The sequence below is a fragment of the Microtus pennsylvanicus genome, chromosome 9, assembly GCF_037038515.1.
Source record: "Microtus pennsylvanicus isolate mMicPen1 chromosome 9, mMicPen1.hap1, whole genome shotgun sequence".
Classification (NCBI taxonomy): Eukaryota; Metazoa; Chordata; class Mammalia; order Rodentia; family Cricetidae; genus Microtus; species Microtus pennsylvanicus.
This window is the reverse complement of record NC_134587.1, coordinates 2,060,279-2,088,250: the sequence shown is the minus strand read 5'-3', so window position 1 is coordinate 2,088,250 and position 27,972 is coordinate 2,060,279. Positions and strand designations below refer to the sequence as shown.

Below are 27,972 nucleotides of genomic sequence, written 5' to 3'. Positions count from 1 at the left end.
ATCAAATTAGCATATAATTAATTACTTTGTCAGCAACACATGGGCAAAATTTAAGGCAAGAGACCATTCAAAAATAGTCTTCATTTGAGATTTGGTATACATAGGCACATTTTTATAATCTATTTATCAAAGATCTATTGAGAGCATGCTGTATTTCAAGAACAATGCCATATCTAGGAAGGTGAACATCCAAACTGGCTAGGCTCCCACAAAGCCAGCACATTAAGTAGGATCAAAACCCCGTGCCATTGTCCTTGGCTTCTCATCAGCCCTCATTGTTCGCCATGTTCAGAGAGTCCGGCTCTATCCCAAGCTTTTTCAGTCACAGTCCAGCTGGCCTTGGTGAGCTCCCAATAGATCAGCTCCACTGTCTCAGTGGGTGGGTGCACCCCTCGCGGTCCCGACTTCTCTGCTCTTGTTCTCCCTCCTTCTGCTCCTCATTGGGACCTTGGGAGCTCAGTTCAGTGCTCCAGTGTGGGTCTCTGTCTCTATCTCCATCCATCACCAGATGAAGGTTCTATGGTGATATGCAAGATATTCGTCAGTATTGCTATAGGCTAGGGTCATTTCAGGTTCCCTATCCTCAGCTGCCCAAGAAACTAACGGGGGACATGGCCTTGGGCTCCTGGGAGGCACTCTAGGTTCAAGTCTCTTGCCAATTCCAGGGTGGCTCCCTTAACTAAGAATTGTGCTTCTGTGCTCCCCTATCCAACCTTCCTTTATCCCAATCATCCTTTTTCCCCAAGTTCCCCCCATCCTCCCCTTCTTCCTTTTCTCTCCCCTTCTCCCCTTACCCCCATCCCACCCCAACCCCAAGATTCCAATTTTCTCCCCGGCAATTTTGTCTACTTCCCATAGCCAAGAGGATAACTATATGTTTTTCCTTGGGTTCACCTTCTTACTCAGCTTCTTTAGGTTCACCAATTGTAGACTCTGTGACCCTTATTTATGTCTAGAAACCAATTATGAGTGAGTACATCCCATGTTCATCTTTTGGGGTCTGGGTTACCTCACTCAGTATAGTGTTCACCTTCCTAGATATGGACGGAGGGGGAGGACCTAGGACTTACCACAGGGCAGGGAACCCTGACTGCTCTTTGGACTGGAGAGGGAGGGGGAGAGGAGTGGGGGAGGGAAAGAAGGGTGGGAGGATGGGGAGAAGGGTGGGAGGAGGGGGAGGGAAATGGGAGGCTGGGAGGAGGCGGAAACTTGTTTTTTTTTTCCTTTTCTCAATAAAAAAAAAAGAAAAAAAAAGAACAATGCCAGATCTTAGGAAAATATTAAAATTTACAGAATTAATGACTGTGATTATGATGAACTATTTTAAGAAAGCAATATAGGCCAGTTTAAAACTCCCTATATTATATTCACATCATTCTGAAATAAATGTTTGAAATAGTGTAAGCTTTCATTTTTATAAGGATTGAAGAATTATGGTTCTGACTGTTTTTTTGCCAGTGTCCATTTCTTTTATGAAAAGAATGATATTTGGATGTCTTTACTTTTCCATTATCTTTGATTTTATAGCTCGCTTAAAAAAAACAGTTACTTCTGTGGAGGGTGCTGGGGATTTAGTGATGTGCCTCGCTCATGCTAGGCACCACTCACTCAGCTACACTGGCAGCTTAATAGAGTCAATATTTAATTCTGTCTTTTCAGTCATTTCTTTATGTCTCTGAAGAGGTCTCTGAGAGGTCTTTGCTCCCTGTTTGGACACATGGTATACTGTCAGTGTAGAGAATTATAGGACTCTAGTCTATGCCTTAAGACAGAAAAAGTAAACAAAAAGTTAAGTTTAGACAACCAAAGTTGAATAAATAAAAGAAGGAATGTTTGGAACTTGGAGTTTATTTAACAAACTAAATCTGAGAAAAGTTCTAGTCTATGGACTATTGTCACCTCCCTCTCCTGTTTCTTTCCTCTCTTCAAGCATCTTTCTCACCTGTTTCTTCTCTCTCTTTTTCCTCCTCTCTCCTGCCTTAGTCCTGGCCTAACTCATCATGAACTCAATCTTTCTACCTCAGTCCCCTATCTAGCTGAAAATCCAGCTCCTATGCCATGCTCCCAAAAACATTCCTGAGCTGAAACTATTGAAGTATTTTGTTTTGTTTTGTTGCCACACAGGTACGTTGCAGTATTTAAACAGATGTTTTTTCCACATTTTGTTTTAGATTTTGAGAAAAATAATTTTGGAATGTATTAGAACGAGATTAGGCAAATAGTTCGTGTTTGGAATGATTAGAAATAGATGTCTAGACTTATTTAACATAATTTTTAATTATTGCGTTCTTACACATTTTTATAAATCTACCCTTTAGTATATAATAGTAAATCTAATTACAACACATGAAAGGATGTGTTCATCACATCATTGCTTGATGATGACTGAAGCTAGCGTTGAATGCAGCCAGAAACCCATGATTCTAGCCAGTAGGTAGTGAACAGTAGTCCACACGTTCTCTTTCTGCTGTGAGATGTAGCAAAAGGAGGATGGGACTTTAGGATCTGAAAATGCAGATAAAGGGACACAAGAGAGCTATGATCATAAAAGCCATTACTCCATTGTCTCTGTGAGCAGATAGGATAGACTGGTCTTCTTTTCCTTTTTTTCTTATCCTATGTTAATCTCTGGAGAACCGGAAAACATACATATCAAAGGTTTATCAGAGTTCCAACTACCAGACACAGGCTGTTTATGTGATATGTTGTTGTTCTACTCTCCTGAGTAAATAAAGCACATTTTTGAGTCTAAAGGCACATATCTTAGGAAAACATTACATAAGAACATTCAAGAGAACAAAGCAAAGTTTAGGGTATTTTGTGTTTATGTAGAACTCTCATAAAAAAGAAACAATAAGTAATATGAACTTTAAAAGCATTTTTATAAATTATGTGTTCTAACTTAACAAATCATAACTATTTCTTAACTTTACAGGCAGCAAAATCTACAGAATTGCTTGCAGGATAAAGTATGTATCATAAAATTTACTGATAAGACAGTATACTAATTGCCATATGCCATTCTAGAAAAAAATGTATTTCAGATGCCAATAATTATCTGCTATTATTTGTTGGCCATACCCTTTGTCTTTTCTTGTGTTAGAAGTTAACTTTTAGATAATTTTAATAGTTTCCTTTTAGTGTAAAGTTGTTATCAAAAAATACTCTTGGTGCTTTAGGACAGTCTCTTGGGTATAACACGGAGAAGCATTCAGGGACCTAGCCCTGAGAAGCAGAATGAGAGAACAGGATCTCATCTCTCATGAGATATTATTAATCAGTGTAGCTTTGCAGATATTGATGTTGAACTCCAGAGAGAATGAGTTGAGATACCTGAATCCATCTCTAGCAATTCTCATAGGAAGAACCTGCTACCAAAGAGCACAGGTAAAGGTACTTGCTCACCTGTGAGCTGAGACTTGAGGCATGAAAATAAAAGAAGGAATATTTTAATAACATTTAACCCTGTCTAGTCCGAGTAGTCAGGGATATTGAGTAAGATCACAGCAGTTGGTCTTTTCCCATTGATTCCTGAACAGTTAATAAGTCATAGGGCTTCTGTTTAATATAATTGAAAGAAATGGAAGAACTAAGATTCCTTCAACCTCATTTTGTTACATGCAAAACTTTAGATGTTGCCTTTTTTATATTACAATTGGTAATGCTTTATACTTCACCTAGTTTAAGAACATCAGTATGGTTCTGTTGCTCATTATATCTTGTATAAGAAAATACATTAGATATTTTAATGTGTATGTTCAGTATTGTTCATTTAGAATAAGTATCTCCTATCTTAAAATTTATAATTTATTAATGGAACTTTCAATTAAGGGTATATTTATGTAACCTAGATTTTTATACTTGTCTCGATCTGTGCTTCTCAAGACGTTAGTCATCATCTACAATAGTAGTGAAAAACTATTTTAAGGAATTGGGGGATTAGAGCTGAGTGGCCTTTCATTAGGCGCTTCCTATGAGCTTCAAAATGGATCAGCAGAGAGGGTGCTACAAAGATTTGATCTTTTCTTGTGATGTTGACCGTAGATATATTTTGGATGGGAACAGCCTGCCAGCCTTTCTATCATGTCTTGCATTTTCATTCATCTATTTTCTGCTTTCCTAGATCATTTTTACTGATAAGTCATGTTAGCTACACAGCTAGTTTAAAAGGTACTTATTCTGTATTCCATAAAAACAGACTGTGTACTTATTATTATGGCATGGAATAGATACTAAGATGGTTTATTTTTCATCCTGATATAGAAGTTAGACAAATGCTTCTGAAGAATTAAAAATACTTTTACTGTATCTTTTTGGAGAAATACTTTGAAACAAATTTATCTGTTTTCAAAATATATCACAGCTCGATATCACATTTTTTTCTAAAACATTTTGTGAGTTGTGACTAAATAGCGATTTGATAACTTTAAATATAAAGATATTTACTCAAGTTATGAATGTTGGGAAATAATTTTATAGTTTCTTAAGGTATATAAATAAAATGAAATTTTATGCTCAAAATATTTCTATCTGGTATGAAGTAAAGCAGTTTAAAAACAGTCTGAAATTATGAGTATATTCTGTCTTTATTTTGTTTATAAATGGTGCTGGTATTCTACTTATGATATTATTATTATCATATAATTGTTTGACATGAAAATTGAATGCTATCCCCATATCTTCCAAATATGGAATAAATGTTTATATGAATTCTTTTATCTGAATATCTTCTTTCTAGATAACTTCTGATGAACTAAATGGCATAATTCAAAACATAATGACGTGGGTTGTAGCTACAGTGACCAGTATATTATATCCAGCCATCATAAAATATGAAGAAAGAGTACAGAGTAGTACTTATCCAGTGTCCGATGACTCAGACATTTCTTCGGATAGCTCAAGCTTCTGTAGTACGTGCAGTGAGGGCTTTACATACAGAAGCTTCACGCCTAAAACATTTCAAGCAGAGCCATGCATGTTTGCTGGTGACATGCCAGTCAAGAAACCACCCACGCCTTTGAAACCCCCTTCAGCACACGTGGAAAAAACAGTTATTGGCAAAACATATCAAGTGAAAGGACAATCGATATCCTCACAAGTCAATTACAACAAAACCAGCTTGGAATATCCATTTCCTAAGATAGGAAGCAGCAAATCGGATAGTCAACTTTTACCATCGTTAGAAACCAGCACCAAGAAATCTAAAGATGCTACCACAGAAACAGATAGTTTAGAGAGCCCGTTTCTGTATGATAAAAAATCAAAGGCCATGGATCAGATGAAAAATCTAAAGAACGTTTTTGTCAACTTTAAATGTCACTTGAAAGGAGAAACGCAGCTCATTTTAGAAAGTATTTTTCAAGAAATCATGTCTGACTTAACCCAGGCCATTCCTTCTCTTTCCTCTGTGACAGCTGAGGTCTTTGTGGACCCATGTGACACAGAGAGGGAGGACACGCTCTCAAACGTTGACATATGCTCAGTCGCTTCGGAGATTGTGGAAAACATGCTTGAAAAGCTGGAGTCGGCCGTTGAGAGAAAGTGTGTGCAGATAATTTCACAAGAAGATCTGACCATCGATACTAAACCCACTTTATCATCTAGTGGTGAATATTACTCATCCTTGGATACAAAGACTTCAGAAGAAACGCTGGCTTACATCGTGGAACCAATGTGTGATGTGGCAGATGACATGGTGCATGCCATTTTAGAGAAGTTGATGACTCTTGCATCTTATAAGAAAAGGGAACTTCCTCCTGAAGACACAACTAAACATTTCCATCAACAAATTAAGACAGAGCCACCACATAAATTCTATCAAAAAACTGACCAAAAGACTAGTTCTGAATCTGATGCTGCTAATCAAATTGTGAAAGATGAGATACAAAACTTAATATCAAATATTTTTTCACAATCCTCTCTAGTTGGTTATGTAGAAGAAGCAATAAGCACTATACTAGGCTATGTACAAACTGAACTTAATAATGAGAGACTTATTGCATCTGAAGAAACAGTAGTACTTCTTCAGCTACTGGACGATGTCTTAACTCAGCTTCACCGGGTGCCAGCAAAAGCAGATGTTAAAAAACATAGGCAACCCAGAGTAAGAAATCTTCCTGATGCTGAAGAAAAGTATAGACTCACTGCCGCAAGGACCTTTAATGGTCTTAGAACTAAAAAACCATTTCCCCCTGTTAATGTCCCAGGCATGGTTCTTTATTCTGAAGACGATGACGAGGAAATAGATAACCTTGTGAAAAGTGTGCTTCATTCATCCTTCACTGATGAAAAAATAAAATCACAAGAGCAGGTTCCTAATCACTGGCCTACAAAAAGGGATACTTATTTTGAATCCCAAAGAAGTCATAAACTACCAACAAAACCTACATGTCAAAGTAAAGTTGGATCTCATGACTGTGGATTAAAGTTGGAGTTATCTCTTAGTAGTGAAGACATTGTAAGGACAAAACACTGCTTGACTAATGATCCTTCAATTTTCAGCCAAGATCAAAAGTATCAAATACAAAAGGCTTCAGAAAACATAGTCAAACACATTTTAACAGAAATGCTCAAGGACATGTCTTCGGTTTCATCTCATCACCCAGGAAGCAAAATTGATGAAGAAACCTCTGCTTTTGTCTCAGAAAAGTCTCAAGGACTATCAGATCAAGAATGGATGGAACAGCACTTCTCGGGGTCAGAAATCTGTGCATTTGCACATGAAATAACAGATTCTGTGATAAATATACTTCATAAGGCTTCAAAGTACATTCCTAAAACTATTAAAAATGCCATTTCATCTGTTCATCAAACTTGTCCGGATCATTCTGATACTCCCCAAACAGCAAAAGAAATACCAAATAAAACGCCATTCAAAGTATGGTTTGACAGTGAAAAGAAAATGAAATATTTATCCTCACTCAGTGTAGAGATGGAAAAGTCTTCCCAGTTAAGATCTGGAGGATGTGAACCTAAGTGTGTAAATGATATTACTGATAAGATCATTGATACAATTTTCAAAAGGCTGAAGTTATTTATTTGTCCAAAACTGCAGATAGGTAAAGAATCTTTACTGGCAGAGAAATCATTACATTCTCAACTTAGTACTTACACAATGAAAATAGTCAACATTGTTTTAGATGCTATACAGAATGAACTAGAACTCAGCAAGATAATCCCAAATCTTAGGGAGGCAGACCATACCAAGTGTCGTACAAGCAAAGGGATGTTTGCTGATTCCAATGAAGCAATAGACTCCCAAGTCAAAAGTGTCAATGACATTATGGAAAGTCCATTACTAGCATGTATTTGTGAAATGATAGCAAGTACAAATGAAGATCAATCAAGTACTTCAACTTCTACAGACAAGGCAGTATCTACAATGTTATGTGGGTCTGACAATGTTAATAAACAAAACATTTTGTCAAGTAAGCAGGATAAAAATTCTTTTCGACGATACTTGGCTACACCTTGTCTTTACCACAGTGCCACTAATGGAAAGGATTTGAAAGAGAATCCCAAGTTGCAGGTGTTAGAAGAAATTGGAAAAACACTGCATGAAATGTTAAGCAAACTCACAGGTTCCCAGCCTGATTCTCAATCATCTTGTAGTAAGCAAAGCACAGAGAAGTCAACTAAGGATCCTCCAACACTATCTAATGTTCAACCCATTTCCAAAGCAATTCTGGAATACGTCCTTGCAAAATTATGTGATATCGACATAGAGAGCAACATTGTAAATTCTGGATTGAAAACTACCTCAGAATCCCTTGACACTGATAGCCTATCATTTGCTTCAACTTTGGAGGAAATGGCCAAATGCTCGAACATCATCTCCAACATAATTTCCAAAATGATGATGGAGAATAAAGACACCACCAAAAACAAAGCAAAAGGCGATATCCCAGGGTCTTCAAAAACTGAGAACTCAAAAGAAATGTGTCCAAATAAACTGAAGACCGTTGCCTTAGATATTCTGAACATGGTTTTTACTAAATTGGAAGGGTTTGCCAGTGGAAACATGGAAAATGTTGGTGGTCTCAATGATGAAGATAAGAAAGAGAATGAGACGGGTTGGGAACTTGAAAGCAAAACTTGTCCCACAGATTCCCATGATAAATCACTGCAGTCCACTTTATACACTCAAGCAAAGAGGGTGTCAAGCGCTATTCTGAAAGCCATTCAAACAGAATTAAATATTAACCCATCAGATTGTAAGGAAAATATAAAAAGCTCACCACAGGAGACACAAATGCTTACAAACATAGTTGATTTAATTTTAGATGTAGTATCTAAAGATATGTTCACTGAAGCTGAATCTGAGAGCAAAGGCATTGAAAACTACAGATATCAACCAGTTTATGGAAATTTCCTTCCTGGAGGAGCTGAATCAGAGTCATTTCTAGACGATGACACACAAAATAGAGAATTTATCAGAGATATAACATCATCCAGGGAAGAAACTCAGACCTTTTGTACTGACCAGTGGGTTCTAGAAAGAACCTTAAGCAAAATTGAAGTGAAACTCAAAGAACCACACAAATCCCCGATTGTTCCTATTATAAGAAATATTTTGAATGAAATTTTTCAAAGTGCTTTAATCAATCAAGTAAATACTATTTCCATCTCACATCCTCATTTTAGTGGTATGCCTTATAAGGTTCCTGTATCAACTACTCAAACATCTCAATTTATGGATCCGCTGATGGCCCCTTTAGTGTCTGATGCAGATGTGACTGTAGTGGTAAATGATGTTGTCAGGACCGTATTTCACAAGCTTTATTCAGCTGCCACGACAGAAAAACATGTAAGTGAAAACAGTTGTGAAACCATCATCTTTTCAACCAACGTTTCCTTTCGTGAGCATGCCTATCCAGGAAACGGACCTGTCCGTGTCTTAAACGAAAATCCGTGTGATATCCAGTCGAGTTGGAATGTTGACAGACAGACCAAAATAAATGTAGTTGAAGATATTGTACAGGCAATATTAGAAAATTTAGAAACTTTTGCTGCTTCCAAAGTAGAATCTCTCTTTCATCCCCAAGTCGACTTCAAAGTCCCAGTGACTTTGGCAGTACAGCAGGAAGAGGGAATGGTAGGACAAACATTATCAGGCGAAGACTCTCATTCTGATAAGCAATTTCCCTGTTGTTCAGTGAGTCATAGTAACCCGGGACAGATGGAGTCATGGTGCCAACTGTCTTTTTCCAAATTAAATATTTACGCAAAAGAAGTGGCTAGGAAAATTTTACAAGGTATCAAACATGAGTTGGATAAAGAACAAGAAAGTCCTCTCCTGACAAATAACCTTGTGGTTTCTGAGAATATTGCAAGTCAGGTTGTTAACACAGTGCTTGATATTGTGTCATGCAGAGGCAAGTGTGAGAGCACCAGTTCCGACAGAGAAAACTCTTCAGATCGGCACGAAGGAGTTATTGAAAGGCTAGTCAATAAGGCAGAATATCGAAAAATACTTGAGTTTCAAATTCAAGACACCATTGAAGGAATCTTATGTGATATTTATGAAAACATTATATATCAGAATAATCTCTCATTTGCCACGCCCACTCTGCAATACAGTATTCCTAGCAAACACTCAGAAGCAAATTACGAACCAGTTGTTACGGGTACAAATATTACTCCTAAAGTGTCAGTTCCTAAGACAGACGTCATCTTGGTATCCAAAGATATAGTGGATATTGTGCTTCATAACCTTAGTTCCTTGGTCATGCTTGTCATAAATGCAAAGGATTCTTCTTCCTCGAGATTGGCCTTCTATGATATGTCTCCAAAATCACAGGGCCAACAACCAGGGTATTCTTTACACCCAAAACATAAGAATTTAGCTGAAGCTGATGTTTATAAGGTGCATGAGGAGAGAAATGAAGACACCAGGGAACCTGCGCCTGACCCATGTGAGGAAAATGCGAACTTCATTACGGAGACTATTTTTAATCGGTTACAGTCTTTTGCCACAGAAAGAATAAATTCATTAATGACTCCTGCCTCTCAGTCTAATAAAGAAAATGTATTTGTTAGCCCAGCATTTGAAAATGGTAAACAAGATGACAGCTTTTTTCATGAATCAGATAAATTTGAATCTGATGCGAATGTCCTAAAATTATCAACCACCAAAACAGACCCTAGCCAAAAGCTTGCAGAACCTGTTTTTGCCAGTTGTAGAGAAAATTTTGGAACCACAACCCACTTATCACAAACTGGCCTTAAGGACTATGCTGATTTCATTGCCAGTGCTATTTTGAAGATCATTAAAAATGATTTAGACTTAGAGATGCAAAGTGTGCACACATATTCAAACAATATTTTATTTCAAAAAAATGTCATTGTGAGTGAAATTGTTGATAGCATCCTAAAAATTTTGCACAACAAACGATCTTTAAGGGGTGGTATTTTATCGTCACCAGAGAAGCCTGGGTGTTCCCAGTTAACCATACCAAATGAAGTCTTACTGGGATACGAAGGAAAGGAAAAAACGACCACATTACCACCATTTACAAATGACCCCTTAGGAGAAAACCCAATAACAACAGAAAAGGAACTCCAAAGAGCTGTCTTGGAAGAAGTATTTATGAGAAAAGGAGAATCAAAACCAAGAGAAAAAACTGAAATATTCAGTGCAGTAGAAGAGGTTTTGAAGAAGCTGAGTCAAAACATAATGGAAATCATAGGCCACTTGCCGCCATTTAATGAAATGCCCTACATTGTGTCTAAACCTAAAAGTAAAACATCAAATATAACACAGAAGAGATTCTTTCAGTCTCATATTAACAGCCTATCAAATGATATACTTGAAAATATTTTGGGAGAAATGCACTCTGTAGTTGTGACATCATTGTACAAAAAAACTAAAAGCTGGAGAGAGGTAGAAATGGGCGACAACAATGACATCTCATCAGCCCAACCACCGTGCTTTAGAGAAAATAAGCCCATAAGGAAGAGAAGTAATTCCCCTAGAACCGGGGTACCACAAGTGCACCTTTATGCAGATAATTTAAATGTTCTGGTGTTAGAAAATGCTTTTTTGCCATATTCACCACTGCAAATTGGAAAATACTTAGTTCAAATAGTTCTTGATAAGTTGTCAAATTTTGTTTCCCTGCATCTGGAAGAGAAATTTCCCCCTGAAGGTAGTTATGATGACATGTACCTTCTTCGGCTGCATAATTCTAAACTTAGCCCTAAGAACAGCCCTAGGCCAGGGTGCAAAACAAGTTTAAAAGCAAGGTCAAAAATTACCTCCTTCTCTAAATTAAAAACAAAACCGCATCTAGGCATTTGCAGTACTAAGTCCAGAAGCAAGACCAAATTAGGTGCTGGAGAGAAGTCTCCCAGAGAGAAGCGATCCAAAACTGCCATTGGGCTGCCACAAACTCCACCAACAGCGGACGCCCAAACCATACTGAAAATCAAGCTACCAGCTTCAGAATTAAGAATTTATGCCAAGAATATAATAACTGATATTTTAGAAATAATTATGAAAGAACTTGAAAGAGTAGCACAAAAAAGAGCCACGTTAAATACAAAAGCACTTCCCACTGATCAAATTTTTGAAGCAAGAAAAATTATTAATGAAGTATTGCAAGAATTATATGCCACAAACAACCACGATTTGGCTTCTCCAAGTAATGTCTCAAATCTAGGTGATTTCCACCAACCAAAGCAAAATGTGGGTGCAGGCTTCCCACCTGAGCAGCAGGCGTGTTTTTACTTAGAAAATGTCTCCTCGCAGCTAGAACAGATTTTTCCTAAAGAAGGTATCTTTAAAAAAATGTTTGACAAATGGCAAACAGAAACAAGTGATACAGGAAATGAAAAGTCTAAACTTTTAACCGTAGCTGAAAACATTTTGACCGAAATTTCAATTAAAGCAAAAGACATGGAGTATTCACTTTCGCTTTTAAATTTACCACCTCTTGAAGATTGTGAAAACAGATTCTATGATCACTTTAAAGGTGGATCTACTAGAGCTGAGGATACAAAATCACAAATCAATATGTTTGGACGGGAAATTGTTGAAATGCTATTTGAAAAATTACAGCTGTGCTTCTTGTCTCAGCTACCTACTCAAGATAGTAAGGGGATCCAACCAAGTAGGAAGGAACGCATTGCTGCTAAAAGTAAGCATGGTGCTCCAACCAAGCACATTCTCAGTGGCATGCAGACTTTCAACACGAAGATGAAAGATCAAGTGTCTATGAGCCACCAAATCGTGCAAGAGATTGTAGAAAGAGTCTTAAACATGTTAGAGTCGTTTGTGGACTTGAAGTTTAAGCATATCTCTAAATATGAGTTTTCTGAAATAGTGAAAATGCCTATAGACAATCTTTTTCAAGTGCAACAGAGACAATTAAGCAAAAAAATGTTGCCAAAGTTACAACCATTTAGGAAGTTTAGTGATGAACTCAAGCCAAGTACTGCTCTAGCCAAGGAAAATGTACAGAACACACTCCTCCAGGTCCATTCATTCCATGCGGAGTTACTTCGGTATTCAGTCACTACTGTCAGTGACATGCTTAGTATAATCAAGAATAAGCTCGACAAAGAAATAAGCCAAATGGAGCCATATCCACTCAGCATATTGAAAGAGAACATTGCCGCAAGTGAGATCATTGGTACACTGATAGACCAATGCACTCATTTCAGTGAGTCTTTGATCACAAACCTTCCAAACAAAAGCTGGTTCACAAGGACTGAGAATGTTTACATTGTTAACCAGGTTGAATTTTCATCTCACGTGAAAATGCCTACATCAAAGGTGAGAAACACCAGTGTGAGGAGTCATGTTCCACAAAGGAGTGTATCTGGCTTGGGGCTTAGTTCAGAGAATGATATAAAAGAAAACGATGGGATGAAACCTAATTCACCCACACACACAAGTTCCTGTGTGGAAAAAAAAGATAAAAGCCCAGAGTCAATGGGAAGGCCCAATTCGAAAGCTGAGCCATCATGTTCTAGAAACAAAGAAGAAGACCAGAGTCAAAGGCAATCCAGCTTTGGACCTTTTGAGGAAGTCACAAAAGGTAACAATTCTCTCCCTGAAGGCAGTGTGTTACAAAAATTGTTTAAGAAAGCAAATGATTCCACAGAAGAATCACTGAAACAAGTGATGTCATTCATTGAAATGGGGAAAGGGGAAAACCCAAGGGTTTTTCATTATGAGACTGCAAAACCAATAGAGCCAAGTGAAATTAAGACAAATGTTTCCCCACTCAAAATATCTGTAGCAGCAGATAATATTGTTAACGCAGTGCTCTCGAGCTATGGCTTTCCTCATCAGCCATACCCTGAAGAAAGCCCGAAGACCATGAGACCATTTTTTATGTCAGGACAAAATCCTTTGTCTGCAGTATATGGAGGACAAAAGAATGAGAAAAATTTGCTCCAAATGTGGTGTCAACGAATGCCCTGTATAGACGATGAAAAAAGTAAAGGTCTTGAAGCCTGCCAAGGGGATCTTTCTTTATTACACAAATGGGAAAATAAAAGCCCCAATATGACAGCAGAGGCTTTGGAAGACACTGACAAGATTGCTTTTGTTGATCATGAACTGGGTCCAAATGAAATGCATTTGGTGGCAAGACATGTCACTACGTCTGTGGTCACACATCTAAAGAACGCCAGAGCAGCAGGTAAGCAACAGATAAGTTCATTTTTAAGTTGAGATAATTTTAAGAAGACAGTACAAGGTATATTTAAAAGATCTCTTGTCTGAGGGTCTAATTTTGTTTTTCTGAAAATAGTTTTAGAACTGTAGAATAACTATTTGGTTACTTCTAAATTTCCATGGTGTATAAAAATGTCACTAAGTTAACTGTTAGTGCATTAAAAATAAAAGATATGGTTTGTTTTGTTTTTGTCTCCTCTAGGCTTTCAGATAAAGAAAAAATGAAAAGAAATTTAGGGTAGGGAACTTTGGAGGAGCATGCACTATGAATTGAAAAGTTTGCCAAGTACTTAGACATGCCTATGCAGCTGCAACCTATCATTCTCTTTCTGGAGTTGGTACACTTGTAATTTTATTCAAGATGATAGAGTAACACAAATCTTTAGACTTACAAGTAAAATGCAGCAAATATTTTGATTTGTTATACTTTTAAATAATCATTTCATGGAGCTACAGCAGGATGTTTCAGCAAACCTGAAACATCTGTTCTCTTAGTGTCCATACACAGTCAAGGCAGACATCAACACATGACTTAGAAATTTGAATATGGAAGACCCGTTTTTCTCAATATATTGGCTAAGACTAAGATTTCACAATTGTGAAATATTAAAGGAAAATCCTACTTCTTTATTTATTAAGTTTTACCTTTTACTTTAATAGGAGCAAGATAAATTGACAATCTATTGAATATCCTTAATTTTCTTTAATCCATTCTAAAAAAAATGCTTATGTTTCCTTGTTACATTTATTTTTTAGTTTTAACCGAGGAGAACTTGTCTCACGTTTCTTCACTTCCAAAGAAAAATTATAACTCAAAAGAGCCTCTAAAAAGCATATATAGTAACTCTTCAATGTATCAGTTTTGTGAACATCTCTCTGACTCAGTCATCTGCTACTTGATTTCAAACATTTCTGATGGCACCAAAGAGGATATCAAAGACAAAGCATGGGAAATCCAAGATGAAATATCTAACAAATATATCTCAATTCATTCTCAAGTGTATAAGAGCAGGTCCATTTCCATTGGAGAACTTGCTTTAAGTATTTTTGAAGTTATCATTGACATTCTTTCTAATGGTAACATTATAAGTGTTGACAAGGCATTTCAGGCTTCCATCAAACCCAAATACAGGTTCTCTCCAGGTTTGACTTCTTCTGACTTTGATGATATCTTTCAAGATCTCTTAAAAGGAATGATTTTTGTATTGTCCAAAGAACTAGGAATAAATCGCCATTTTGAAAATAATGTAAGAAGCAAACAATATTCTACATTTCAAAATAGTGTGCCCTTTTTCTGCAAAGCCAATACCATGGAAAGTCAGATAGACGCCAGAGACTGGGAATCATGTCCTCACCTAACTGACTACCTTGCTCAAAGAAATAAATTAAATTACCTCACATGTAGGTTAAACAGTCTGGTTGGTAACCTAAAATCTCATGAATCCAAAGAAGTTGTCAATGAAGTCTTTAATATTGTTTTAGATTTATTTTTACCAGATGAATTTCCAGATGGGGGTATGAGTTCTGGTAAGCTAGCTAGAACATGTCTTACCTCAAATAATCAACAAGATAATAGAATACTTACAAATAATCTAGGGCTTTCCCCCAAATCAATTTTTCTTCTCAATATTGTGTGCGAGAAACTTATTAGAACACTTCTAGAAAAATTCACGGGCACTGCATTTCTTGAAGATAGTTCTCTTTCTCGTGAGCTAGCAGAAGAATGCCAACATGTAAAATTACTTCGAAGTGCTCAAGGTAGAGATTTTGATTATTGTAAGGCATCAATGGACTATGAACAATTTCAAGGAGATTACATGTCAGATGCTTTGGAAAACCTGGCAGACATGGATCAAGATTTATTATCATCAGATCGTATACTGAATGTTGTATCCCACAGTTTGGTTAAATCTTTGATGGATAAGCTATCGCATGGTTTTCAACAAGCTCCTTTTGAAAACAAATGCATGAACTACAAAACAGGAGAAATACAGCCTTTTCCCCCCAAAGCAAAAAGGAGTGAATTCATAGAATTGGGACAAACTAATGGCCATGTAGGATTTGTGAGCTATGACAACAATGTTTTGAGCAGGTCCTTGAATAATCCCAGTGCAACTAGCTTTAAGATGCAGACACCGTGTGACAAACAACATGCTGTAAAACCTTTCTCTTTACCACTTCCTGGAAGACAAGAATCAAGGGGAATGAATGCAGTAGACTTTCATAAGCTATGCCAAAGAGGTGTAAATGGTGGTGTATATTCAGCCACATTTTTGGAGGACATAATCTCAGAATTATTTCTTAAGCTGTCTACCTCATTGTGGAGGAAAAATATGAACATCACTGAAACCTGGCTCAATGAGATAAATACATCGCTTATCAGCAATATAGTGAATGACCTAAATGATGCTCAAATTACTGTTCTAAGGTATCCTGAAGAAAGGCTCTATTTCCCATCAGCACATAAAGGATGTGTTACTAAGATTGTTGATTCTATTTATTGTGACGTTTTACAGCAATATGAATTTCAAGTAACCTGTGGTAATAATCTGCCATATGATAATCCTTCAGTAGCTGAACAAATGTCTAATAGAATATTGTTAGAGATTGTAGACTACCAGCTTCCATCTTGCTTTGAGGCTAAGCTCAAATCAAATTCAAATCATATGCTCAATGCTGGAATCATACTACATAAACTTCAAAATAATCTAAGGAAGTTTATTTCTGAGCCTGTGTTGTCAAAGGGTTACAGCACCATGTTACCGCACTCATTTTTAGAATACGTCATCAGAAGACTTTTAGCTCGGCTTCTTCCCCTGCCTATGAAGCCTTCATCCTTGAAGAAACAATGTAGAATGAGTGCAGATTTTGATGAAATGTCCAACTGTATAACAAATAAGGTTATGTCAGCCATTTCAAAACATAAAATCTGGTTCACCATCTGTGACGACCAAAATCTCCACACAGATAAAAACCTCCAAAAGATGGTAGATTCTGTTTACAGAAATATTTTTAAAATGTCTGGTTCTCTTGATTTAATACAAAAGAATATAATTAGCCGAAGTCCAATTATGATTGACCAAATAGCCAGTTTTATTATCCAAGAGATTATTGAAAACCATCTTCAACCATTTTTATGTGGAGAGAATTTACCTCGCCCAAAAACTCCGCTGGATGATGTATCTTATATGGTCAAACAAGTTCTCAATGAAGTTGTAGAGTCTCACAAACTGCAGAAGTCATCCTCTTTTGGCATTAACCCTGATAAATTCATAAGGGAAATTGTTACCAGAGTTTTCTCAAAGATTTTTAGTCCTAAGCCTAATAATAAGGCTGAACTGGAAAATATGACCCAAAAAATAGTAAACTCGGTAAATAACCATTTAGACCAAGCTAAGATTCCTATTCTATGCGATAAGCAATCATCCTTTCCATTTAGTGATGCAGATATTGTAGATGAACTTGTCACCTCGATATATAGAAATGTTCTGAAGCAGCATGGGCTAGATCCTGACATTGACGAGTCTGAAAATAGTGATGCTTTTGTGGAAAATATTACCAAATTAATCACAGCAGCTATTTCAGACTACCTTCTTCACCCACTGTTTTCTGGAGATTTGTCAGCTGCTTCTTATTCTAATTCAATGGCTGATGATACTTTTTATAATGCTCTTGGTAACATCAATAAATCCAGTAAGTCAAACCAGAGTCTGCCTCCATATAATACATTGCTACCATACACATTTTTAGATGATATGGTCAGCATACTATTATCTAAAGTTTTCCCTTTTTCTAAAACGGTTTCACATATAGGAGCTCCAAAAGATAAAGGAGTAAATTTTAATGAAATTGCTTCCAATCTGATCAGTGATATTAGAACAAAGATTTCCCAACATGAAATTAGATTTTCGAAAGATGAAGAGGCAGCCAAGTCCTTTTACTCAGAAGATGATGTTCGCCATCTTGTTGATTCTGTTTCCACAAATATTTTAGAAAACTCCAATTCTCAAGAATCATTGGAACAAAATATCACCAAAAGTAATGATGTTTTCATCGATAAAATTGCAGGTTTGATTATTAAATATGTCTGTGAACAGCATCTTCAGCCATTCCTGGAAAAGAGGCAATCATGCGCTCCAGCGTCTAAATGGTTTGCCGACAAGCAGCAGCTAACTTACACTAGTGCTTATTCGTCAGCATTTTTGGAAGATGTGGTCTCTGGAGTCGTAAGCAAAATATTTCACAGAGTGGTTGGCATTGTACAAGTGGAGTCAACAAGAAATTCAGAAGCTGTTTTGTTTGATAAAGCTGAAGCTCTTCTATATTGGATAACAGAGGAATTTTCAAAAGCCCAGGTTACAACTATCGAGAATGCTGAGGAACGGCTGTGTATTTCCCCAGTAAGGAGCGATGTACTCAAGAACATTATTGACACTGTGTACAGCAAAGTTTTAGAAGAATATGAAATGGAAATCATGACTCATAAAGATTTTCTAAATGACACAAAGGCATTGGCTGGCCGGATAACCAAAATTATTCTGACTGAAATTTTTGACTTCCAAATTCCACCAGATCTTGTAGCAAATCTGCCTTTAAGTTTACATTCCAAACTTAGTCAAAATGTTTTGGTAAATAGAGTCCATTATGATATTAGTAAGTCAAGATTCCGAAGGCAAGCATCAACAATATATACTACGATGCTCTCGCATATTCATTTAGAAAAAATAGTCACTCAACTTATATCACAGATAAGCCGAACACGTTCCAGTGCAGGGCCTTCTGATACTCCTCCATCAAAATTAAGTAACACAGTCATGAAACTGATAAATGAAATCATGTCGATAATTTCAAAACATGCAATATGTATTGTAAAACATGGAAATGAAAAGCAAAGTATGATTTCAGAAAAAGACATACAGTCGATGGTTGACTCCATTTACGCTGACCTTTCTCATTCGGATCTATACCAGTCTCTTACAAAAGATAAAAAAAGTATAAGTAGCATACCTGTCTCAAAAATAGCAAGTTTTATAATAAAAGAGATCTTCAATCACCATCTACAGTCCTTCTTATCGGGAGATAAAAGCTTTCTTTCAGCTTCAGTTGCTCAACCCCGCAAGCAAAAAGCAACAAACCCTAAGCAAAGAGAATTGTCTTTCATTGTGAACTCTGCTGTCTTTTTGGAGGAGGTAATTTCTGAGCTTTTATGCAATATTCTTCAGTCATTCATACAGAACTCCTTGGCTGATGAACCCCCAGAGAGAGCTATAACAAAAATAATGGACCTTGTTACAACATTAGTAAAATCAATTATTTTAGAGTTCACTACATCCGAAATTTTACTTGCAGAAAATTTGGATAAGAGTCTATGGTTTTCAGAGACATATAAAGAAATGGTTCAAAAAACGGTCAACTCAGTTTATGAAAATATATTAGATGAATATAAATCACAGATTCAACTACATAGGGCTATACAAAATGACACTACTTGTTTTGGAGGAAAAATATATCATTTTATACTGGGAGAAATTTATGACTATCAGGTGCAGTCATTAGTTTCAGGGGAATTAATGCCTTCTTCCTACTCTTTCCCTCGAGCTGAAAATATCATCAAAAATGTGCTCAATGTCATCTTGAAGGATACCAGTGCCTTGCCATCATGCATGACAGTGCTTCCTTCTTCTCTGATAGAAAATATGATTTATAAGCTTTTAGTAAGTATCTTCCCTTCAGATGACACTACAGATAAACTAAAGGAGAAAGAGGTTGGACCAGATGATGATGACGAATTCATGGCTGCAGCTTCAAAACTGACTGATGAGATTTTAAAAGAAATTTCTGAGCATGAGATCAGATTTGCCACTGAAGAGGAGACTGCGGTGGGAACTACTGACAACTTCATTGATTCAATATGTAATAATATTTTGAAAAACTCTGAATTCCAAGCCGAAATACAGAAAGAGTCACAGAAAAAGGGAGGTTCATTTCTCAGTAAAATAGCTGGTTTCATTATTAAAGAAATCATGGATCATCATTTGCGACCATTTTTATATGGTGAAGGCCCACCTGCTGGTAACTTACCTGATTATGGCAAAGCTTCTGTTGTTGCTAAGTCTGGGAAAGAAAAGGCTCAGCCTTCACTATTTTCAGCTGCATTTTTAGAAGATGTAATTGTTGGCCTTGCTCACAAATTTTGTTCTTTTGCAAGTCTTACTGAAGATTCTAGGAAAAAGGATATGCCAGAGCCAGAAATTGTGAACTTAGCAATCAACTTCGCAAACTCTCTCATACGGGAGTTTAGGAAAAGTGAAATCAAGGTTTTACCACATGCTGAAGAAATATTTTCGTTCCCACCAATTGGGAAGGAGACAGTTGATGAGATATCTAATTTTGTTTATGATCAGTTCATAGGGAAATTGGGATCTGATGGAATTCAGAAAGGTGACACTGGTAAAATTGTTATAGAAATGGTTTCTTCTTTAGCACAAAAGGCAATCTCTGCATTCAAGATTCAGCCACTACTTTCAGGAGACTGGTGTTCAACTTTCTTTTCATTTCTAGATCCAGAAAGTATCAGTCAAAGGGTTCAGTGTCTACCACGGAAAACCTCCATGCAGATTAGTAGATCCTTAAAGCAGACCCGGCTGGCTCTGTCTAAAGACTTATCAATGAGAAAAGATGAAACCAAAAGTGCAATGCTTAACTGTATAACTACCATTATGAAAAGCAATATCATCAACCTGATGTCAGCATCAACTGCAGATGTCACAGATACAAAGAAAGATGCTGAAAACAAACCAAAATCTGCCACTCAAGAACATGAGGCTGCCTCAAAAGCTATGTCTCCAGCTACCAGTGTGAAAAGTAAGGAAACTCAGATTGAACCTTTGACAGACATATGTAAAAGTAGTCAAACTGAAAAAGAGAATTTAGTTCTAATCAATGAGCAGGGGCAGATGATTGAAATATACACCCATTATTCGGTTGCTACTGCTACTGTTGATAACATTTCTGAGAAAGAGGTACATGGATCAGATTTTGTAACAGACAATGAAAGGAAAATGGACAATACCAGTAAAAGTGTAGAGAACACAGATGACAAGCCCAAGAGTGAGAGCAAAGAGACAATGACAGAAAAAGTTGGAAAAACAACCCAGCAGCCAGTCAAGGAAGGAAGAATGAGGTCTGTAGACGAAGTGGATGTTGATGAAGAACCGTATTCAGAAACTGAACACGTTCAAAATGTCATTGAGAACATTTATGATAATGTTTTAATAATATCTTCTCAAGAGCCATTGGACATTTCCAGACCAATATACAGCAAAAGCCTCCTAGGTGATAAAACTTTGCTGATACTTCAAGATTCTGCACAGCCTGTTACAGCAAAGGATAGATCCCCATCAGTCAGCAAAGATATTGCTCCTAAAAAGAAAGCAAGTGAAGAAACTGAAGTTAAACGAAAAGACGAGAGTGAGGTAGAAAGAGAGAAAGCGATTAAAAGTCAACCTAAAAAACCAGACCATCCGCCATCCTTGTCAGGAAGTAAACCTACAATTATTCCTGCTAAGTTTCTAGAAGATGTCATCACTGAAATGGTGGACAAGCTAGTATTTACATCACCAGCAGAAACAAAAACACATGATAGAGTGCCAGATCAAAGTAATAAGCCAAATCAAGGTGAACTTTATGACACAGCTATGAGACTCATTGACTCAATGCTGAAGCAGTTATCAGACGCAGAAATCAAGGTATTTAGGCCAGCGAAGGGAACTGAGATGATCTCACAAGCAATTAAAGAATCATCAGTTCATACGTTGCCTGCCGGATCTAAAGAAGCAAGTACAGATGTACCATCATCCAGCACAAATAATGAAACTGTGGATAAGGTGCCAAGTGTGCAGAAAACAGCTGACAAGATGCCTTCCTTAGAGAGAATGCCAACAACTGAAAAATCAATTGTTAATAAAATCGTGCACACTTGTGTTTGCGATGTTTTAAAGGAATGTGCATCTCAAGAGTCTATTTGCAAGAACATCAACAGCAATGGGGAAAACCTAGCAAAAAGGCTAACTAGCACAGTGATAAGTGAAATTTTTCAGCATCAGCTTAACTTGATATTTTCTGATGAGGTACCAGCTTCAGCATGCGTGCCTCTGGAAACAAAAGATGTTGAGGAAAAGGTACAGAAGGTAGTACAAACAGTCAGTAAGGAATGTCAAACCTCATCTCCATACACTATAAAGCTGCCTTTTAAATTTTTGGATGATGTGATTTCAGCTCTTTTAGCGAAAGTGTTTTCAAAGCTATCCAATGTCAAAACAAAAATATCTCAACCAAATTTTTTGACACAACTTGACTTGCTTCAAATGAAGTTAGTAAGTACGGTTGCAGAAGAGATTGCCAAAAATGAAGATATGATTATACAGTATGTAGAATCCCTGCATCCAAATGATGATGAAATTATTCAACTGGTGGTTCAGACAATTTATAATAATCTTTTGCCACAGTTTGGATCACAGGAAACTATCCAAGACTGTATAGTTAGTGGATGCAAAGTCCTTTCAAAAACTGTGGTTGATTTAGTCCTACGAGAAGTGGCCGGCAATCAGTTACAGAACTATTTCGGTGGTGAGCTGACTCCATATCAGTGTGCAGAAGTGGACAATGTTGTTGAAAATATCCTCACCAATGTTGCCTTAACTACTCCGTCACAGCCACCACATCCTTGTAAGCTATCTTATAACGTAATAGAAGCAATTACTGTAAAATTCTTATCAAAGCTCTTATCTGTGTTTCCAAAAATGTGTACAGAAAGAACTAAATCTCAAGAAACTGAAATGCAAAAAATAAGCGCAAAAATATTAAAGTCCATCCAAGAATGCATCTCCAAAAGTAAGATCAAAGTTGTAAAACCTGCCAAGGAATCAGAACCTGTGCCTTTAGCGGACGATGCAACGATTGAAAAGGTAGCTGATTCTGTTTATACCAACCTTTTAAAACACTCTGGCTCTCCTACATCTGTATTTGAAGACTTAAAGGGGAAGAGTAATGTCCTTTCTGACATAATAGGTATGTTAATGGTGAAGGAGATTTCCAATTCTGAATTTCAACCTCAAGCAGATGAAGAACTCTCAAGTTCTGAATTAGTTTTGGAAGCTGTCCAAATTATGGAAAAGGTGGTGAAAATTATTGATGAACTTAAGTCTCAGGAAAAATCTTCATTTATAAAAGATTTAATGTTAGACTCCAGAGCTTTGGAGGAAGCTTTGGCTTTGTTTTTGGCTAAACTAGTAAAGCGTCCTGGTGCTGCAAGCAAAGACGGAGACAATTTAACGAAGCCTGAGTTAAATAAAATTGCATCTCAGTTGACAAAATCTGTAACAGCTGAAATTTCCAGAAGTAACATTAGTCTTGTAGATTCTAATTTTGAAGAACAATCTTTAGATCCAGAAAACATTGAAATGATTTCTCAGGTTATTGAGTCTGTTTACAATAATGTAATAAAACCATCTGGAACGCATAATGAGATGTACGATGTGAAAGATACAAAGAAGTCCTTCCCTAAGAAAGTTGCTAGCTTAATTGTTGATGGAGTTTCGAACGTTCCTTCATGTAGGGTTAGCACCAAGAGTTCTTACGTTGCAGCTTTTGGAGATCTAGACACAAATCGAATCATTGAGAAAGCACAAAAGCACGCTGAACAAATGAACTCTGACTCTGACAAAGAGTCAGATGATGTATTAGAAGATGAACTTCCTGTTAGAATAATTCCACATGTCGGAAATAAACCACTGAAAATAGATCCAAATATCATCTCAGAACACTTAGCAGTTATTTCTATGAAGACTCAGCCTCTGGAAACACTTAAAATGGACTGTATAAAGAGAACCGGATATAGCATAGCAGAGCTGAGAAGAGCTTCCATAAGTGGAAAAGGTCACTCTTCCACAGACGTGTCTGAATTAGGAACAAGACAGAAAGAAAGACGCATCTCATTGGACAGGACAGGACGGCTAGATGTAAAACCCTTAGAGGTAAGTATCGCAGCAATGGAGGAAATGGGCCAACAGTGAGCCAGGTCTATGATTTCCTTTTTTTCCCCTAGATATAAAGAAAGATAAACTTGTTGTTTCTGTCAGCCACACAGGAAATGGGTTACAGCGCTTCATCTCTACATTCAGGATTTTCAAGGACTGACCCTGTCATTTCCCTATTTCACATTAAAGGCCTAAGGCTAGTTTTCATAAGATAATCCCCTAAAACTATTTTCTTTGAAGCAAGGAAACATAACTATGGATCTTTATTAAAACTAGAACAACTGGAATATAATTATATTTAGAATATTTTAAGAACATTTATTAAAAGCCATTTATTTAGGGCACTGTAGTACTATTTTTCTTTTAGTATTTTTATTTCAATTCTTTTATGTAGTACACATCCTTGTCTCAGTTCCTCTTGTGTCCTCAATTCCTCCATATTCACCCTAATTCAGATTCTTTCTTTCTCTCTCTTCTATCTTAAAAGACAAAGAAACAGAAAGAAAACCATAAGACAAAACATACCAAAACAAACAACAACAACAAACAACATGCAAAAATGACTCTTGGTCATAAGGCTTGCCCTGGGGAATGGTTGATACATGTAGTGACTTTCTTTTAGAGAAAACCAATTTTCCCTTTCCCAGCATGTTACCAATTGCAAATAGCTTCTTGCTGAGGAGTAGTACTATGTATCCACTTCCTCTTCTCAACACTGGAGTTTCATTGTATTTGAACTTGTGCATGCTGCCACACTCTGGGAATTTATATGTGTAACAGACTTACTGTGTTGCATCTAGAAGATGCCATTTCCTTGCAACCATCCACACCTGTGACTCTGAACAGTCTTTCCCTCTCCTCTCCCCATGGATACCTGGGCCTTACAGGTAGGGGTTTGCTAAAGACATTACTTTTAGGGCTCAGTGCTACAAAGTCTCTTAGTTTCTGTGTATTTTCTAGTTGTGGGTCTCTGTGTTAATTGCCAAAAGGATTATTCTCTGATGAGGGATGAATGAGGCACACTCATCTGTAGCAATATGTCATGAGAATCCATCTAATTGTCTTCCTTTACAGAATAATAGCAAATGGATTTTCCCTAGGCCAATGATCTCTCTAGTGTCAGGTCTTTAATCACTTGAACAGTTTCAGATCTGGGTTCTATCTCATTTGATTGGATTTACATCCAATCAAAAATTGGTTTATTTATTGCTATAACTTGGAGGAAGGCCACTTGTTGGTTCCCGGCTGCTCAGCCCTGAAATAACCACCCAGAGACTGTATTAATTAAATCATTGCCTGGCCTATTAGCTCAAACTTCTTATCAGCTAGCTATTACACATTAATTTAACCCATCTCCATTAATCTGTGTATTGCCACGGGGCAGTGGCTTACTGGTTCCAGCATCTGTTTGTGGTGGGGATACTTGGCTTCTCTCAGACTCCACCTTCTTCCTAGCATTCAGTTTAGTTTTCCCCTACTACCTAAGTTCTGCCCTATCAACAGGCTAAAGCAGTTTCTTTATTCACCAATGGTATTCACAGCATACAGAGGAGAAATCCCACATCAATAACTTTTGTGCCATTACAACAACTGTATATCTTACAGTCAGATCACTGGTGTAGGGCCCAGGGTTTGTAGCTGGATGATATTAATAACTACTTTTCTCCATCGGTAGGCACCGGCCCTATCTCTCCATGTTTGAAGACGTATGTATGTGATTTCTAGAACAATAGCACTTTGCTGTCAAGTTACAGAGGGTAACCAATAGGCTTATCAATAGCCTGCAATATTTGAAAGATCCTATAAGACCCCTTGGGTGAACAGTTCAATATAATGTAACCCATTTCTGGCATGGAGGTTCTTTTCAAATTCCTTACATTGAATGTGTACATTTTTGGTTTTTCTTTATGAATGTGTTCTGTGCCATGGCACTGAACCAATATAAAACTGTTTTCTCTGGAGAAAAAAAATACTGCAATTTTTTCCAGTATAATATTGAAAATTACTTACAGCCCATAATAAGTTAATCATACGTAAGACATTCCCTGACTGTAAAATTTCTATGATCATCCTATAAAATATTACTAAAATAAACCTTAATTATCTATAAAACCATCCAGAACATTTTTTTCCTGACTACCAACTTTCAATCACAGTGAGTTTTTAAACAAGAATGCCATTTTCCTTGTGAGTAGAGAAAAATCCATTTGATAATAGTGGCAGCAGTAATACCGGGAACAAGAAACAACCAGCAGCCTTAAGGAACTCGGACAGAAATCATACCTGCCAATCTGATTGTGAGCATGTCTTCTGTCAACAAAGGAACAGAAAATAGTCTTAGGCACTTGGTTTTGTCTCATGGCTCAGTATTCTGCTTAGCGACACCATGTTTTTCATTTAAACTGCCTGCAATAACAATCCCCAAACTATATTGCATATATTTGGATTTTCTAACCTTACTAATTTTTTTTTACAAATAATAGATAGAGTTGATTATTTTGAATTTTTCAAGAGTTGCTTCTAAATAGTTTATTCCCACAGAAGATATCATTTTAATATTGTAACTTGAAAATGTGGTTTGGAAAGCTGAAAATGAAGGTTGAGCTGAAGATTAATTATAAATTAACTTATAGCTTCTGTGATATAGAAAAGGCCACCAAAAAGGAATAATTTGGTTACTGAGTTATAATTACTTTTTCTTGAATTATTCTATATTAAAAAATAATTGGGATTTAAATGAATTATAAAAAGAAAAGATTTACTTATTTTTTTAAAAAAAACAATGTGATTATGGAGTGAAAATAAATAATCTAAAGAAAGACCACAATTCCAATGGGTCATTGCCTTAATAATTAGAATCCTCTAAAATCCTGCCTCTTCTTTAAAAATGAATGTCTAGATTTTTATAAGATTACTTATTAGAAACAAAAAGTTAATTATGTAGCTCTAAAACAATTTTGGAGGGAATTACAAAAATAGAAAACAATAAATTTATTTTAAAATTTATTTTATAATATTTATAGAGCTTAAACTATTCTGTTAGACTGGATATTTGGAATAAGTTACAATGGAGTAATATCATCTTAATGTAAAAATGTTAGATACAATCTGGCATTGCGTATGATTTTTATCTATTTCCTTCTTTTGAAATAATGAAAATATGCCAGTATGTGAAATTTGAAAGTATTTGCTAGATTGTAGTTAGAAATCATGAAACATAGCAATGACACAAAGTAATATAAGAAAACAGATTGACATGTTTATTTTTAATACTTAATTGTACTTTCAATTCCAGGCTGTTGGCAGGAATTCATTTCAAAACGTAAGAAGGCCTGATGTCACCAGAGTAGAGCTTTTGAAAGACATCCACAACAAAAAAGAGCTCATCATTCGCTTAGTAGCTCACGACATTAGCCAAAAAGCTTCAGAAACTAGCTTGAAAGAGGACACAGTGTCTGATGAAGAGGAAATTGTCTTAGGAGAGGTTGTCGGACACCAGTGTTTAAGGGAAACATCTGGAGGTCGTGCCGCAAAGGTTGCGAAACACTTAGAAACCCAAGTCGTGTCTCCCAAGACAACCACGAGCACCAGCAGCCTGAGAAAGTTCTTAGCACTAAGTAAATGCTGTCACCCCACATCCGGGGAAAATATTGACAGTATTGAAACAACCGAAAACCAGATGGTGGAACCTAACAAGACACATGTTAAAAGAGCTGTTGCTGAGCTTGACATGGCCTCCTCCAAAAGCTTAGCAGAACCGTCTTCTAGGGAGAAGTTACAATATAAGGTAGGTGACAAAAGGTGACTCCCAGAAACTTGGAAGGGTAGACAACCTCATACACTCTGTTCTGGGTTGCACCTTGACTGTCTAGCAAAGCATGCTAGAGTCATTATCTGCATAAGCCTGTAGATACATAGCATAGGGAAAATAATTAACTGAACATGAAACTCAATTAAGTATTTAATACAAAGAAACCTAGAACTGGTAGCTGAATAGAAAATGAAAAAGAGACACTTCTTGGGAACATTCAACCTTATTTATTAAATAAATATCTGTTTGAGGCTATAAATATTTGCTGGACATTCATAGAGAGCTTAGTGTAAACAGGACGAATCCAAACATGTGTCTAAGTTATATGGAAGTTCGAACTCTGTGGAAAGTCAGATTGTGACACAGCTTGTGTCAAGACCTAGGTCCAACCCGTAGCACTAAAAACAACAAATGAAAACAAAAAGAAAATTATTGTCTGG

At 36.7% G+C, this 27,972-nt stretch overlaps 1 protein-coding gene across 1 annotated transcript in view; it reads left to right on the top strand.

Moving 5' to 3' along the window:
• Fsip2 (fibrous sheath interacting protein 2) overlaps positions 1-27,972 on the top strand; it is a 66,689-nt gene that overhangs the window by 25,053 nt on the left and 13,664 nt on the right. Inside the window, exons 15-18 of the mRNA XM_075984384.1 lie at positions 2,936-2,969; positions 4,739-13,649; positions 14,441-23,718; positions 27,017-27,508. Coding sequence (XP_075840499.1) covers positions 2,936-2,969; positions 4,739-13,649; positions 14,441-23,718; positions 27,017-27,508 — 18,715 coding nt within the window. The remainder of the gene's footprint in view (positions 1-2,935; positions 2,970-4,738; positions 13,650-14,440; positions 23,719-27,016; positions 27,509-27,972) is intronic.